The sequence below is a fragment of the Heterodontus francisci genome, chromosome X (assembly GCF_036365525.1).
Source record: "Heterodontus francisci isolate sHetFra1 chromosome X, sHetFra1.hap1, whole genome shotgun sequence".
Lineage (NCBI taxonomy): Eukaryota > Metazoa > Chordata > Chondrichthyes > Heterodontiformes > Heterodontidae > Heterodontus > Heterodontus francisci.
The window spans coordinates 14,679,171-14,697,148 of record NC_090421.1 but is presented as its reverse complement, the minus strand read 5'-3'; the positions used below and the strand labels follow the sequence as shown (position 1 = coordinate 14,697,148).

At 42.3% G+C, this 17,978-nt stretch overlaps 1 protein-coding gene across 8 annotated transcripts in view; it reads right to left on the bottom strand.

Annotated features, from left to right (window-relative positions):
• The window catches only part of col2a1a (collagen, type II, alpha 1a), a 105,865-nt gene that overhangs the window by 75,424 nt on the left and 12,463 nt on the right, over positions 1 to 17,978 (bottom strand). For all 8 annotated transcript variants that reach the window (XM_068024541.1, XM_068024542.1, XM_068024544.1 and 5 more), the window contains 9 exons: positions 15,827 to 15,904; positions 4,547 to 4,591; positions 4,316 to 4,369; positions 3,674 to 3,727; positions 3,506 to 3,559; positions 2,414 to 2,467; positions 2,170 to 2,223; positions 696 to 740; positions 401 to 454 (listed from right to left, as the gene is read on the bottom strand). In XM_068024541.1, the coding sequence (XP_067880642.1) occupies positions 401 to 454; positions 696 to 740; positions 2,170 to 2,223; positions 2,414 to 2,467; positions 3,506 to 3,559; positions 3,674 to 3,727; positions 4,316 to 4,369; positions 4,547 to 4,591; positions 15,827 to 15,904 (492 nt within the window). The remainder of the gene's footprint in view (positions 1 to 400; positions 455 to 695; positions 741 to 2,169; positions 2,224 to 2,413; positions 2,468 to 3,505; positions 3,560 to 3,673; positions 3,728 to 4,315; positions 4,370 to 4,546; positions 4,592 to 15,826; positions 15,905 to 17,978) is intronic.

Below are 17,978 nucleotides of genomic sequence, written 5' to 3'. Positions count from 1 at the left end.
GTGGCAATAAACTGCATCAGTAGTGACGGAAGAGAGATATTTTACTGTTTTTTACATCAAGTTGCAATCATAGAATTTTACAGCACAGAAGGAGGCCATTCAGCCCCATTGGGCCGATGCTGGCTCTTTGGAAGAGCTCTCCCCTTAATCCCATTCAACTGCCCTTTCCCCATTCGGCCCATTGCCTCTCTGCCAGTTCTCTGAAAGAGCTCTTCCCGTAGTCCCACTCCCCTATCCAATTTAAACTGCATTTGCTCTGGTTTTAAGATTCTGAGCTGACTTAAGTCTGTGATTCTGCATGCATGTATCGGGTGATGTCTGCTGTGAGCTTGTTGTGTAAGTTGGACGTCAGTGCTCGGCATTTATGTTAATACAGTTTGAAGGTTGGTGTTTTACTTACAGCTGAACCAGGAGGTCCAGGACGACCTCTCTCACCAGGCAGACCACGTGGACCCTGCAAATGAAAGAGAACAGCCCCTTTGAGTGTGATAACTCAAATGTTGTGCTGGTCATCCCAACAACTGATGCCATTTCAATTTAGTGTAATTTTTAAAATATTTCAACATGATAATATAAATTAGCATTTTGAATCAACACAATTACATTCTGCAAAATGTTAAAAAAAAATTAGAGTTATCTCCTTGCAGTTTTATCAGATAAAAGTCCTTGGTGTTAAGTGGGAAATTCCGACTCACCATGGGACCAGGAGATCCGTTCTCTCCTGCAGCACCAGCTTCACCCTGTTTGAAAAAAGCAGAGAGAGGCGATCATTTAGAGAATGGTAAAGGACAGAAAATTCAGCAACATTCATGGACGATTATCCTGCCATTACAGGAGTAGACGTCTGAGCTTAAGTATAAAAATTGTCAGTTGCTTACTTTGTGATTTCTGACTTCATTCCAACTATCATTTCAATGATAAACCACCCCCCAACTCCTGAAACAACTACTAAAGATGGGACTGACCCAAGTTCTATCCTCCCCCATCTTGTTCTGAAACCCCTCCCCCTGTGGTTGCCTGGGATATGCCACACTATCTGCCTCCCAAAACCTCATCTCAAGTTGTTTATAGTTTATCGCAGATATTACTGAGTAATTAGCTTCAGGGGTGGAGATTATTTAGCCCAGTGCCTGTTCAGCTCCATTCTCTTTTAATTTGTACATTGAAGAACTAATCTTTTTTTCCATATTCCAAAATATGCTGAACTTGAACAACGATCTTTAACTTTGGCTTGGGGCTAGAGATTAAACGGATGATAATCGTGTAAGGACAGAGCCTTGTGTTACACACTGCCATCAGCTCACGATTCTGAAGCACTCGTGAATGTTAAAATTACTTTATTCCTTTTGGAAGTCTACCTGTGCCAAGGAGGGAAATGTTGTGATGCTGCACAGCTCACTTGCTGTAGCACTGGGATTAATGAGTCCACTGTTAAAGGGACCAGGGGACCTATAATGGTACAGCAAAGTTTACTTGTAGATGACTCTGAATGAGCTCTTCTGATACCTAACCAAATGCTGGGCAGGGGGGAGGGGCGGAGTTAGAAGTAGGGAGGTGACCAAATTTAGGCCCACTCCCTCCTACTAGAGAGTCCTCTTGCCTCCTCATGCAACACCTCCTTTGTACCAGTCTTGCGGTGGATGCACTAAAGGTGGAAGGAAGGGAAACCCTCCAAGGTCCCAAGCTCCACCTCCTCAATATCATTTAAGTGTAGCAGGGAAGGCATCCCACATCCATGAGGTGAGGAGGAAGTTAGAATGCCAGTCTTAGGGATGGGAATTCAGTGGAACACCTCACTGTCCCATTTTCATCCATGCACTGCTCCGGGATTACTAGAAAACAAGCAGATTTGGAGAGGAGAATCCAGACCACAGCATTTCCCGGTGTCAATTTCAGGCACGGTCTGGATCAAAATAGTCTGACATGTTTCAATATAGGCATATCCTTCACTGGGACATTTTAGCACAGGCCTATCCCAGACTCAAACTTTGCATCACAGGTTTATTCCTGATTGGGATATTTCAGCAAAGTCTTATCCCAGACTGAATTCTTTTTACACATAGAGTAGATCGGCCGGGCCCAAACTCAAATATTTCTGTACAGTCTTGTACATTTCTGTACCGGCCTATCCCAGACTGGAATATGTCTATTCAAAGAGGAGTTCTGTACCTTTACACCTACAGCACCGGCTTCACCCTTAGCACCATCAAGACCTGGGTACCCCTGTGGAGTAAAAACAAAACAATACATAAGGTTAAAATCACTTATATTTAATTAAATAAAGGCAGTAAAGTACATGGCTTTAAAGCATAACTTGTCACTGTTTAATTTATTATTGAATTGTAAACAAAAGAATAACATGTCGCATTTTATTCTCAGATCTCCAAACTAGTATGATAACTCAGGTACTAACCCTGTGACCTTTGACACCTGGAAGACCTGGAGTTCCTGGGAAACCACGAGCACCCTGGGAAAAAAAAAGAGAAAGAAAGAAGACTGAGGTACAGGTTCAACAAAATTAAAGTAAATTAATTGGATAATCATTCTATTTTAGAAAGGCACTGAATGTTCCCCTCTCTTCTGCACAGGACCAACATGTAGCTTTTTAATTTTGTTTGGTGACAAAGAAGATAATCTGTGTTTATGCCATAAAATAATTGATTAATTTTTGTAGCAAAATATTCAATTTCAGGCACTTGTTAGTAATATATGACACAGGCTTCTAGTTCCTAAAAAGCTTTGGCCTGTAGTCATTGGGTAGGCCCTAAGTGTAATATTATATGTACTGGCTTGTAGTTACATGTAATACTGCCCAGTAGTAACCATTAGGCTCTTAGCATAATGCTACATGCTATGTATACTGGTTTGCAGTTACAAAATTGCTCAGGCCTGTATTGATTGCTGGGCCCTAAGTGTAATACAACATATACTGGCATGTAGCTACATGCCTTCATGTAAGAACTGCTCTGGAGCTGCTGACAGACTATTCACGTGAATGCTGTAATACTGCCTAGTATTAATTCATAGTGTAAGTGCTGTAATACTGGTTTGTAATTATTGGCAGGCCTTGGCTTGTAATTACCAACAGGACTTTCATGTAAGGTTTTGAAATGTGGAATAGAATTGTAATTGGAATGGAAGAACATACATTGGAGACCATGAATGGAATAGAAATGTTTGCCTAGATTATGGAAGAGCAGTATTGGAGAACTGAATAGGCTCATTCTTCACATCCATGGGGATTGTGTTAATAGTGGAATTAGTGTAATTTGAAGAGCTCCTTTAGAAAACTGAAGTTACTTATGCATTTCTAACCTTAATTTAACCTTAATTTCTATCTTTCCTGTTTTTTAACATCTGGATACTTGTTCCTTGTCTCCTAGTTTCAGAGCAAAACACAGATCATACAGGCAAACAAGCCTGTGATCTAGCATAATACCTGCCTGCTCAGCTTGAAATGTTTAATACAGGTATTTGTGTTACTTTAATCAGGACGTTGCTGTACCTGTGGCCCTGGGGGTCCGCGTTCACCTGCTTTTCCAGGTTTGCCAGCCTCGCCCTGTGGGATAAATAAAATCACCCTGTTAGCCCTACCTGTGTTACCATGCAGTACTATCTAAATCTAGTTAAAAATATGACCATTAAAACTGTTAAATGACTAATGAGAACTTACATCATCACCAGGTTTACCAGCAGGTCCGGGAGGACCACGGGGACCCATAGGACCCTGCAACAAAGAAACAATTGTTTATAACAGAGAATCACAAAGGTCCATTTAGCCTAGAACCAGGAATTGATAGTCCCCTTCCCCCAAGTGGAAGCTGTCAATCTGCCATGTCAGCGATGACATCCAAACTCAGTCAACAGCAACAGAAAGATATAACAAGTACAAGTTTGTGATTGTACACATTCATATGCTATCAACTGTAGGCCCCCAACTGCTGTCCCCATTCCAACACCAACCCCGCCCCCGCCCCACTGGCTGAGCAGATCGAAGCTGGGTCCTTCCTGTCTGTATGGTTCAGCTACTCATTGGATACAGTTTCTGAGCTCAGAAGAAACTAACTTTTTCCCCCTTGAAAATAGGTTTTTAAACATTACAGCACTTAACTCTTCAAACTTATCCCACACTAAAGAGTATACTGGTCATTTTCCCTTCTATGTAATCTGGAGCTGAGATTCTCTGATTTAATCTTAGGACCTGATTTTAACTCTGTGTAAGTGAATGAAAGGGCTTTGAGTGTGTTAAAATCGGGCCCTAATTATTAAGAGTCTGAAAAGAAATGGATTTAGCCATGCTCTCCTGGGTACTTACAGCAGCACCAGATTCACCGGGTTCTCCAGGAGATCCTTGGAAACCTTGAGGTCCCTGTCAACATAACAAAGCCATTATTGACAAATCTCAGGAGAACTAAAATGCCTCTATCTACAGGATATTCTTATATATTAAATGTAGTTCTCTTCAACCAGTTGTGTGCTATGTTCATTACGTTAGTAATCTAATATTAACCGCAAAAGGAAGAGGGTCAGATGGGTCAATACTTACGGGAGCACCTGTGGGTCCTGGGGGTCCTCTGGGTCCCATGGGGCCCTGTAAATGACAGACAGAACCAGTTAGAGATGGTATGTGTTTGTAATCATGGACACATGGCTTATTATGCATAGGTACACGGTAGTTTTGTACGGTATGTGGGTGGTTGTGTGCAGATCTGGAGGTAAGTTACTTATGGGCATGGGGCTAGTAGTGCATGGTGTATGATGCTAGTTCTAAATAGATTTGGGGTTTGATTTGTATGATGTATGACGCTACTTATACACAGATCTGAGGTTCGTTATGTATGGGTACAGGGAAAATTATTTTATGTAGATATAGTATCGAGGGCTATTTATGAATGCTATGTAGATGTATGAATAGGTCTGTATTATAGTATAATTCATTTCGGTATGTGTGGGTACATATGGATATGTCAGTATGTATGGAGAAGTATTGTAGTATTGTATGTGGATATGGGTAGGGGAATGCTTGTAAATATCTGACCATGCATATCTCAGACACGTAGGCCCATAGAGCTACTATTGATGGGTGTTAGATGTGGCCATGTGGTTATCTGGATACAGGTAGTCATGAATTGATGTGTAGAAATTGGTATGGGGCCTAGATGTCCAGTATGGACATGTAGGATTAGAAATGTATTGGTGGGATGCCATTGATGGATATTAGATATGGGCATGGGTGGATAAGTGGTTATAGATGGCCATGGATGAGTATATGCAGACAGGGTTGGGCACATGGAAGAAATTTGGTTACAGGTATAGATGGATATGTGTATGGAGAGTAATGTAGGTATGGGTAGTTGTGGGGGGGCATATGTGTAGCAGAGTTGTGGGTACACATAGTAATGGATGGATTTGTACGGAACTGTATATGTATACAGGTAGTTATGGATGGGTATATATGGAGGGGGATGTGGGTACAGGTAGTTATAGATAGGTGCGTATTGATATATGTAATTATGCATGGATATTTCGGGCAGGGGATACGGGTATATATGGAGGGGGTGGGTAGGTATAAGTCGCTATGATTGGGTTGATATTGAGGGGGTGTGGATATAGGTAGTTATAGGTAAATGTATGTGGAGTTGGGCGTGGTGGGTGTGGATATAGGTAGTTTAGGTAAATGTGTATGGTGGTGGGTGTGGATATAGGTAGTTTAGGTAAATGTGTATGGAGTTGGGCAGGGTGGGTGTGGTTATAGGTAGTTTAGGTAAATGTGTATGGTGGTGGGTGTGGTTATAGGTAGTTTAGGTAAATGTGTATGGAGTTGGGTGTGGTTATAGGTAGTTTAGGTAAATGTGTATGGTGGTGGGTGTGGTTATAGGTAGTTTAGGTAAATGTGTATGGAGTTGGGTGTGGTTATAGGTAGTTTAGGTAAATGTGTATGGAGTTGGGCGTGGTGGGTGTGGTTATAGGTAGTTTAGGTAAATGTGTATGGTGGTGGGTGTGGTTATAGGTAGTTTAGGTAAATGTGTATGGAGTTGGACGTGGTGGGTGTGGATATAGGTAGTTTAGGTAAATGTGTATGGAGTTGGGCGTGGTGGGTGTGGTTATAGGTAGTTTAGGTAAATGTGTATGGTGGTGGGTGTGGTTATAGGTAGTTTAGGTAAATGTGTATGGAGTTGGGCGTGGTGGGTGTGGTTATAGGTAGTTTAGGTAAATGTGTATGGTGGTGGGTGTGGTTATAGGTAGTTTAGGTAAATGTGTATGGAGTTGGGTGTGGTTATAGGTAGTTTAGGTAAATGTGTATGGAGTTGGACGTGGTGGGTGTGGTTATAGGTAGTTTAGGTAAATGTGTATGGAGTTGGGCAGGGTGGGTGTGGATATAGGTAGTTTAGGTAAATGTGTATGGAGTTGGGCAGGGTGGGTGTGGATATAGGTAGTTTAGGTAAATGTGTATGGAGTTGGGCAGGGTGGGTGTGGATATAGGTAGTTTAGGTAAATGTGTATGGAGTTGGGCAGGGTGGGTGTGGTTATAGGTAGTTTAGGTAAATGTGTATGGAGTTGGGCAGGGTGGGTGTGGTTATAGGTAGTTTAGGTAAATGTGTATGGAGTTGGGCAGGGTGGGTGTGGATATAGGTAGTTTAGGTAAATGTGTATGGAGTTGGGCAGGGTGGGTGTGGTTATAGGTAGTTTAGGTAAATGTGTATGGAGTTGGGCAGGGTGGGTGTGGTTATAGGTAGTTTAGGTAAATGTGTATGGAGTTGGGCAGGGTGGGTGTGGTTATAGGTAGTTTAGGTAAATGTGTATGGAGTTGGGCAGGGTGGGTGTGGATATAGGTAGTTTAGGTAAATGTGTATGGAGTTGGGCGTGGTGGGTGTGGTTATAGGTAGTTTAGGTAAATGTGTATGGAGTTGGGCAGGGTGGGTGTGGATATAGGTAGTTTAGGTAAATGTGTATGGAGTTGGGCAGGGTGGGTGTGGATATAGGTAGTTTAGGTAAATGTGTATGGAGTTGGGCAGGGTGGGTGTGGTTATAGGTAGTTTAGGTAAATGTGTATGGAGTTGGGCAGGGTGGGTGTGGTTATAGGTAGTTTAGGTAAATGTGTATGGAGTTGGGCGTGGTGGGTGTGGATATAGGTAGTTTAGGTAAATGTGTATGGAGTTGGGCAGGGTGGGTGTGGATATAGGTAGTTTAGGTAAATGTGTATGGAGTTGGGCAGGGTGGGTGTGGATATAGGTAGTTTAGGTAAATGTGTATGGAGTTGGGCGTGGTGGGTGTGGATATAGGTAGTTTAGGTAAATGTGTATGGAGTTGGGCAGGGTGGGTGTGGATATAGGTAGTTTAGGTAAATGTGTATGGAGTTGGGCAGGGTGGGTGTGGATATAGGTAGTTTAGGTAAATGTGTATGGAGTTGGGCAGGGTGGGTGTGGTTATAGGTAGTTTAGGTAAATGTGTATGGAGTTGGGTGTGGATATAGGTAGTTTAGGTAAATGTGTATGGAGTTGGGCGTGGTGGGTGTGGTTATAGGTAGTTTAGGTAAATGTGTATGGTGGTGGGTGTGGTTATAGGTAGTTTAGGTAAATATGTATGGAGTTGGGTGTGGATATAGGTAGTTTAGGTAAATGTGTATGGAGTTGGGCAGGGTGGGTGTGGTTATAGGTAGTTTAGGTAAATATGTATGGAGTTGGGCAGGGTGGGTGTGGTTATAGGTAGTTTAGGTAAATGTGTATGGAGTTGGGCAGGGTGGGTGTGGTTATAGGTAGTTTAGGTAAATGTGTATGGAGTTGGGCAGGGTGGGTGTGGTTATAGGTAGTTTAGGTAAATGTGTATGGAGTTGGGCAGGGTGGGTGTGGTTATAGGTAGTTTAGGTAAATGTGTATGGAGTTGGGCAGGGTGGGTGTGGTTATAGGTAGTTTAGGTAAATGTGTATGGAGTTGGGCAGGGTGGGTGTGGTTATAGGTAGTTTAGGTAAATATGTATGGAGTTGGGCAGGGTGGGTGTGGTTATAGGTAGTTTAGGTAAATATGTATGGAGTTGGGCAGGGTGGGTGTGGTTATAGGTAGTTTAGGTAAATGTGTATGGAGTTGGGCAGGGTGGGTGTGGTTATAGGTAGTTTAGGTAAATATGTATGGAGTTGGGCAGGGTGGGTGTGGTTATAGGTAGTTTAGGTAAATATGTATGGAGTTGGGCAGGGTGGGTGTGGTTATAGGTAGTTTAGGTAAATGTGTATGGAGTTGGGCAGGGTGGGTGTGGTTATAGGTAGTTTAGGTAAATATGTATGGAGTTGGGCAGGGTGGGTGTGGTTATAGGTAGTTTAGGTAAATGTGTATGGAGTTGGGTGTGGTTATAGGTAGTTTAGGTAAATGTGTATGGAGTTGGGCAGGGTGGGTGTGGTTATAGGTAGTTTAGGTAAATGTGTATGGAGTTGGGCAGGGTGGGTGTGGATATAGGTAGTTTAGGTAAATGTGTATGGAGTTGGACAGGGTGGGTGTGGATATAGGTAGTTTAGGTAAATGTGTATGGAGTTGGACAGGGTGGGTGTGGATATAGGTAGTTTAGGTAAATGTGTATGGAGTTGGACAGGGTGGGTGTGGTTATAGGTAGTTTAGGTAAATGTGTATGGAGTTGGGCAGGGTGGGTGTGGTTATAGGTAGTTTAGGTAAATGTGTATGGAGTTGGGCAGGGTGGGTGTGGTTATAGGTAGTTTAGGTAAATATGTATGGAGTTGGGCAGGGTGGGTGTGGTTATAGGTAGTTTAGGTAAATGTGTATGGAGTTGGGCAGGGTGGGTGTGGTTATAGGTAGTTTAGGTAAATGTGTATGGAGTTGGACGTGGTGGGTGTGGATATTGGTAGTTTAGGTAAATGTGTATGGAGTTGGGCGTGGTGGGTGTGGATATAGGTAGTTATGGTTCAAACTATTTTACTTGGTTTAGCCCACTTCAACAAGTGTAGCTGGGAAGAAGGACATCTACTTTCCAGTGTGTGAAGACCAATGCAGCAGAGCAGGCAAAATGTGTTGCACAAACAAAATAGGACTTTTCTGCAAGTTAGCTTGTGACTGGTCATCATTCAAGGATTTGAAGGAATCCCAGTACATATTTTCCCTGTATAAACCAGAGCACTCATGATGTCAAGGCCACAAATGAATAATCCCGATAATTGGCTAGGGGACAGCGAAGAAGCAGTTTCTAACATGGGATGTAAGAGATTTGAATGTGATGTCGAGAGACCAAATCACTCAATGGGTATCCTATTGAGAGATATTGATGACCCACATCATGTTTAAGAGATTAATATCCCTGAATTCCTGTGAGAATGCTTAAGAATGTGAACATATTATACAAGAAGCTTGATTGGAAGGTTAATATGGAAGAGGAGATAGAAATGGAACCAGAAAGAGAATTATTTTATTTTTGTGCAGTACAATGGAAGAATGTCAGGAAGAGAATCACAAATGACAGGTACCAGTTAAAATACCCTGGAAAGTGAAAAACAGATGGTGTGTGTGTGGTGGTGATAGGAGTTGGAGGTGGGGGGGGGGGGGTTGAAATCTACAACACTGTTTGCCAAAATATTATCCCAGTTTCTCTGACAGGAAAATTTTAGGTGAAACTGGAAGTTAAATTATTACTGGACTAATAATCCAGGGGCCCAGGCTAATGCCCTGGGGATATTGGTTCAAATCCCACCCCATGGCAGCTGGTTATATAAATTCAATTAATTAATTAATGAAAATTTGGAATTGAAAGCTAGCCTCTGCAATGGTGCCTGAAACTAACAAACTAACATTGATTGTTGTAAAAGCCCATCTGGTTCACTAATGTCCTTTAGGGAAGGAAATCTGCTGTCCTTACCTGGTCTGACCTACATGTGACTCCAGACCCACAGCAATGTGGTTGACTCTTAATTGCTCTAGCAAGCCACTCAGTTCAAGGGCAATTAGGGAAGGGCAACAAATGCTGGCCTAGCCAGTGATGCCCACATCCCGTGAAAGAATAAAAAAAATTGTATGCATTGATGACAGATTATGACGATGAGGTAATTGAACAGTTATGTAGAGGTGGAGTTGACACAGAAAATGGTAAAAAGCCATGAGAACACTGGGTGGTGTGAGCACTAAAGTAGGGTAAGGAGGATATGAGAACGTGATAGAACCAAACAGACAGCAGAGAAATGCACAGGAAGGTTACACACATGGGAAATAAAACTGAAGATGCAATGGAGCAAATTATTACAGATAGAAAATATTGCAGTGTGATAGGGAAGCTTTAGAAACTGAATAATGACTATGAAAACATTTCAGAGGAAGGCTGTAGCTTACATCACAAGCAAGAATAAAGCTTGAGATTGTCAGCAACAACTTTGTTCAGGATTAACACAGATGGCTTAAAAAGATCAGCATACAAAGAAGAGTGTTGTGGAATTGTGTCACAGATTTAAGGGGCTTGAAAGAGATACAGAAAGAGAAAAATGTTGGAACAACTTTGAAACAGCTCTGATCACAACATCAAAGGAAGTCTTTGCAGCAAAGAACATACTGAGAGTGAGGATCTATTAAAAACAAACAAGGTGATATCAACAAGACATCAAAGGAAAGGCAGGTAAAGAAGATTGCATCCTAACAGAGGAGCTGCAGAATATGGGGGAGAGTAATGTGCAGAAAATGACTCAACTCTGTAAAAAGATTATACTGAGGAATTCTATCCAAGGACCTTGTCATGTCTCCACCAAACAAATTGTGAGGCCAGAAAATGGGGTCAACAACCATCAGTCTCATGAGTCATGTTCTGAAAGTAATGCTAAGCATCACACTAGGAAGAATGGAAAGGAAGCAAGATTTAGAATCAAGCTTGGTATCTGAAGTAACAAAGGAATATGCAAAAGTTAATTTAAGAAAAGAATAAAGGATATCTATGTCCCAAAGATGGCGTAAATTCACTGATCCTGCGCTCTCAGTGGGACATTGGTGGAACCCGATTTTGGATCCCATGATCCCAGTGGGATATTGATGTAACCCTATCCCATAATCCCACTGGGACATTGCAGTAACCCTATTCCATGATCCCACTTGGATATTAATGTAACCCTATCCCATAATCCCACTGGGACATTGCAGTAACCCTATCCCATGATCCCACTTGGATATTAATGTAACCCTATCCCATGATTCCACTGGGACATTGCAGTGACCCTATCCCATGATCCCACTTGGATATTAATGTAACCCTATCCCATGATTCCACTGGGACATTGCAGTGACCCTATCCCATGATTCCACTGGGACATTGCAGTAACCCTATCCCATGATACCAGTAGGACACTGATGTAACCCTATCCCATGATTCCACTGGGACATTGCAGTAACCCTATCCCATGATCCCACTGGGACATTTCAGTAACCCTATCCCATGATTCCACTGGGACATTGCAGTAACCCTATCCCATGATCCCACTGGGACATTTCAGTAACCCTATCCCATGATTCCACTGGGACATTGCAGTAACCCTATCCCATGATACCAGTAGGACACTGATGTAACCCTATCCCATGATTCCACTGGGACATTGCAGTAACCCTATCCCATGATCCCACTGGGACATTTCAGTAACCCTATCCCATGATTCCACTGGGACATTGCAGTAACCCTATCCCATGATCCCACTGGGACATTTCAGTAACCCTATCCCATGATTCCACTGGGACATTGCAGTAACCCTATCCCATGATCCCACTGGGACATTTCAGTAACCCTATCCCATGATTCCACTGGGACATTGCAGTAACCCTATCCCATGATCCCACTGGGACATTTCAGTAACCCTATCCCATGATTCCACTGGGACATTGCAGTAACCCTATCCCATGATCCCACTGGGACATTGCAGTAACCCTATCCCATGATCCCACTGGGACATTTCAGTAACCCTATCCCATGATCCCACTGGGACATTTCAGTAACCCTATCCCATGATCCCACTGGGACATTGCAGTAACCCTATCCCATGATACCAGTAGGACACTGATGTAACCCCATCTCATGATCCCTGTGGGACGTTGATGTAACCCTAAACCATGATCCTACTGGGACACTGCAGCTACCCTATCCCATGATCCCATTGGAATATTGCAGTAACCCTATTCCATGATCCCACTGGGGAATTGCACTAAACCTATCCCATGATCCCACTGGAATATTAATGTAACCCTATCCCATGATCCCACTGGGACATTAATGTAACCTTATCCCATGATCCCAGTGGGACACTGCAGTTACCCTATCCCATGATCCCACTGGAATATTAATGTAACCCTATCCCATGATCCCACTGGAATATTGATGTAACCTTATCCCATGATCCCAGTGGGACACTGCAGTTACCCTATCCCATGATCCCACTGGAATATTAATGTAACCCTATCCCATGATCCCACTGGAATATTGATGCAACCCTATCCCATGATCCCACTGGGACACTGCAGTAACCCTATCCCATGATCCCACTGGAATATTAATGTAACCCTATCCCATGATCCCACTGGGATATTGATGTAACCCTATCCCATGATCCCACTGGGACACTGCAGTAACCCTATCCCATGATCCCACTGGAATATTAATGTAACCCTATCCCATGATCCCACTGGGATATTGATGTAACCCTATCCCATGATCCCACTGGAATATTGATGTAACCCGATCCCATGATTCCATTGGGATATTGCACTAACCCTATCCCATAATCCCAGTGGGACATTGATGTAACCCTATCCCATGATCCTAGTGGGACATTGATGTAACCTTGTACCATGATCCCAGTGGGACATTGATGTAACCCTATCCCCTGATTCCCCCTGGGACATTGATGTAACCCTATCCCATCATCCCAATGGGATATTGATGTAACCTTGTCCCATCATCCCAGTGGGATATTGATGTAACCTTGTCCCATCATCCCAGTGGGATATTGATGTAACCCTATCCCATCATCCCAGTGGGATATTGATGTAACCTTGTCCCATCATCCCAGTGGGATATTGATGTAACCCTATCCCATCATCCCAGTGGGATATTGATGTAACCCTATCCCATCATCCCAGTGGGATATTGATGTAACCTTGTCCCATCATCCCAGTGGGATATTGATGTAACCCTATCCCATCATCCCAGTGGGATATTGATGTAACCTTGTCCCATCATCCCAGTGGGATATTGATGTAACCCTATCCCATCATCCTCGTGGGACATTGATGTAACCCTATCCCATGATCCCAGTGGGATATTGATGTAACCCTATCCCATCATCCCAGTGGGATATTGATGTAACCTTGTCCCATCATCCCAGTGGGATATTGATGTAACCTTGTCCCATCATCCCAGTGGGATATTGATGTAACCCTATCCCATCATCCCAGTGGGATATTGATGTAACCCTATCCCATCATCCCAGTGGGATATTGATGTAACCCTATCCCATCATCCCAGTGAGATATTGATATAACCTTGTCCCATCATCCCAGTGGGATATTGATGTAACCCTATCCCATCATCCTAGTGGGATATTGATGTAACCCTATCCGATGATCCCAGTGGGATAGTGATGTAACCCTATCCCATGATCCCAGTGGGACATTAATGTAACCCTATCCCATCATCCTAGTGGGATATTGATGTAACCCTATCCGATGATCCCAGTGGGATAGTGATGTAACCCTATCCCATGATCCCAGTGGGATATTGATGTAACCTTGTCCCATGATCCCAGTGGGATATTGATGTAACCCTAACTTGTATCCCTTCTCCCTTCAAATGTGGCTCCCTGCTCAGAGTGTTTGGTTGCTCAAATTATCCTTAGCAGAAAGCATGAACAAAGGTCAATAGATGAGTTATAATTGATGGGAAAGACAAGAGACATATAAGGAATAGTTAGATTTACTGGGAAAAACACAGAGGAAGATTTGATATTGGTTAACAAAATGGACAAAGATCAGAAGGGGAGCCAGATTAGGATATGTTAAATAATTCTGAATTTGTCATTATAGACAGACTGGAGGACTTCAAGTTGCGTTCAGTATCAATGGAAAGTAGGCAACCTGAAGAATGCTCTGACAGTACTGATGGCAGGTACAAAATAGAGATTACAAGAGATCCTTCAGAACATAAATTTGATACACTTAAATATGGATTGAAAATTAAATCAACCTCCCAAAAATTAACCATTGGGTCAATAGTATAGAAATAAAACAAGTAGATAAAAAAATTATTTTAACAGTCTCATAACATCAGCTGACCGAAGTAACAGCGAAGGATAGAAATTCCAAAAAAAGCATTGAGGAAATTGGAAGAATTTTTGTGTAGCTTAAAGCAAATGCATGGCCAAGAGTTTCCACTTTAAGCTTAATTGGTGATCCAAGTGCAAATTAGACTAGTTTTAGAAGTGGGTTTTTTTGCACAAGTTTCCACTCAAAATCATTTGCATATTGCTGAATGTAAAATCTACCATTGACCAATGCAATCAGGCAGTGTATTAGAACCTATTTTTTTTTAAACTGAGTAACCTGATTTTAAATGACTAAAAAACTATACAGGGTCATTTACCAGTTACATTGTACTCAGTAATCAGCTTCTTAGTAAATTGAAAAGAAAAGTTTAAAAGGTTTTATAATGTGCCTATTAGTATCCTTGCGCTTAAAAAAGCTTAATTTTAAGAGCATCCTCGAAGGCCTGCCAAAAGGCTCAATTAGCTGAAACTCGCAATGGTGATTAATGCGATCTGGGGGCGTGGCTAGTTTTGTGGCTTCTAGTGTGATGTTCTTTAAACTAGTGTAAAAGATTGTGGAATCCCAAGTTGTGTTGAATGTAATCTGCACTTGAAATTCCTCAATCTTTTGTGTTGGTTTGGCTGAAGAAACAGCACAACCTAGAGGAAACTCCAAGCCCTTGTGTTATCTATGGGCAAAAGTGTTGCACAGATATGAAAATTGGAGTGTGTATGGTGATGCAAGAGGACTGAATATGTTTGAGCTCTGGGCTACAGATGGAGATTGTAAACTAGCTGGGACAAAAAGGACTTTTGAGAGGGTTCGTCAATGAGCACTGGAAGAGAAAAATAAGTCTGAGTATGATGAGTGTGACCACAAGGAAAGCTGTTGGGTTGTTTTTGCCTGGGAAAGCCGAAGGCAATAAAATGTGGCTGGGTAATGTAATGGTTTGGGCAGATGCAACAGAAGGGGCTAATTCAATCCAGTAAACAGTGACTGGGAAATATGGACACAAGCCTCCAAAGTGGAGAGGACACAGAGAAAGTAATTAATGAAATAAAAACAAGAAATGCTGGAACCACTCAGCAGGTCTGGCAGCATCTGTGGAAAGAGAAGCAGAGTTAACGTTTCGGGTCAGTGACCCTTCATCGGAAAGTAATTAATGGGTGTGTATGGATGACTGTGTAGGTAGAGGGAGTTTTAGATAGCTGTACATGGATGGGAATGTGTGTATAGATAGATGTGGAATTCTATGTATGGAGGAGTAGCTACGGAGGGCTATGTGTGTAATGGTATGTATGGGGACTATGTATGATGATGTAGATATGAGGGATAGGAATGGAAGGATACATACAGAGGACTATGTAGGGGTACTAATTTAACACTGCACACATCATATCCTTAAATAAGTATAGTTGGATTTAGACACTTAACCTTAAATGTATGCCATTGTTTAAAGTTTGATTAAAGCCTGTTTATTTTATTACAATCAATAACGACCAAAGGTGTCAGGGGTAAACAATTTCACCACACTGGAAATATTGCTGGAAAATAAAAGCCTATCTTACCATTGGTCCTTGCATGACACCCATCTGAGCACCTCCTGCTTTCTCATCAAACCCTCGTGCCATTTGAGAAGCAAAGTTCTGTTGAAGTAAAAAAAAAGGTTGAATTAACTGCATAACTGTACTTCACTGTCTCAATATATATTATCTGTTGCAGAAACACCAGCAAGAATGAAATCTTACGTCCAAATGCATAATATCACAGATTCATCACAAAGTCTCAAGTCATTTTCTTGGGTCTTATTAGGGCACTGGGTGATCTTGTGGGTTTAGCATTTCATCTTCTAACCTCTGGAGGCCAAACTTCAAATCCAGACAGGTGGAACAAAAGTCTCCCCCTTCTGTTGGGCCTGCCATGAAATGTGTTTGTACAGTCCCAATCCTATGCATGTGGGCCTACATTACAAACCAGTCCATAAATTGGTAGAAATTGACAATCTCACCAGAGGAAGTGGAAAATGGGAAACTGAGGCTGAGGCACATTGTTGGCAGAGCAGAGGGAGGTTTTATTTTATTTAGTTGACAATCATAGAATCATTCAATGGTTACAGCACAGGAGGCCAATCAGCCCATCGTGTCCATACTGGCTCTCTGCAAGAGATTGAATCTGCCTCCCCCGCACTCTCAGGCAGTGCAATCCAGATCCTAACCACTCGCTGCGTAAAAAAGGTTTTCCTTATGTCGCAGTTGGTTCTTTTGCCAATTACCTTAAATCAGTGTCCTCTGGTTCTCGACCCTTCCACCAATGGGAACAGTTTCTCTCCATCGTCTCAGTCTAGTCCCCTGATGATTTTGAACACCTCTATCAAATCTCCTCTCAACCTTCTCTTCTCTAAGGAGAACAACCCCAGCGTCTCCAATCTATCCATGTAACTGAAGTTTCTCATCCCTGGAATCATTCTCATAAGTCTTTTCTGCACCCTCTCTAAAGCCTTCACATCCTTCCTAAAGTGCGATGCCCAGAATTGGACACAATACTCCAGTTGAGGCTGACCCAATGTTTTATAAAGGTTAATCATAACCGCCTTGCTTTTCTACTCTATGCCTCTATTTATAAAGCCCAGAATCCCGAATGCCTTTTTAACCACTTTCTCAATCTGCCCTACCACTTTCAATGATTTGTGCATATATATCCCCAGATCTCTCTGTTCCTGCACCCCCTTTAGAATTGTACCCTTTAGTTTATATTGCCCTTCCTCATTCTTTCGGCCAAAATGTATCACTTCACACTTCTCTGCATTAAAATTCATCTGCCATGTGTCCACCCATTCCACCAGCCTGTCTATGTCCTCTTGAAGTCTATCACTATCCTCCTCACAGTTCACAATAATTCCAAGTTTTGTGTCATTTGCAAATTTTGAAATTGTGTCCTCTACACCCAAGTCTAGGTCATTAATATATACCAAGAAAAGCGGTGGTCCCAACACTGACCCCAGGGGAACACCACGATATACCTTCCACGAGTCCGAAAGCATCCATTAACCCCTACTCTCTGTTTCCTGTCACTCAGCCAACCTCGTATCCATGCTGCTACTGTCCCTTTGATTCCATGGGCTTCAACTTTGCTTATCAAATGCCTTTTGGAAATTCATGTACACTACATCAAACGCATTACCCTCATCAACCCTCTTTGTTACCGCATCAAAAAACTCAAATTAGTTAGCAAGTTTTGTCCTTGAAAAATCTATGCTGGTTTTCCTTAATTAATCCAGACTTGCAAAAGTGACTGTTAGTTTTGTCCCAGATTATTGTTTCCCACCACAGAGGTTAAACTGACTGGCCTTAGTTGCTGGGTTTATCCTTACACCCTTTTTTGACCATTTGCAATTCTCCAGTCCTCTGGCACTAAACCCATAGCTAAAGAGGATTGGAAGATTATGGCCAGTACCTCCGCAATTTCCACTCTTACTTCCTTCAGTATCCTTGGAGACCTCTCATCCAGTCCTGGTGACGTATCAATTTTAAGTACAGCCAGCCTTTCTAATACCTCCTCTTTAACAATTTTTATCCCATCCAGTGTCTCAACTAACTCCTATTTCACAATGACTTCAGCAGCATTTTCTTCCTTGGTATAGACAGATGTAAAGTACTCATTTAGTACCTCTGCCTCCATGTGTAAATCCCCTTTCTGGTCCATAATCAGCCCTACTCCTCC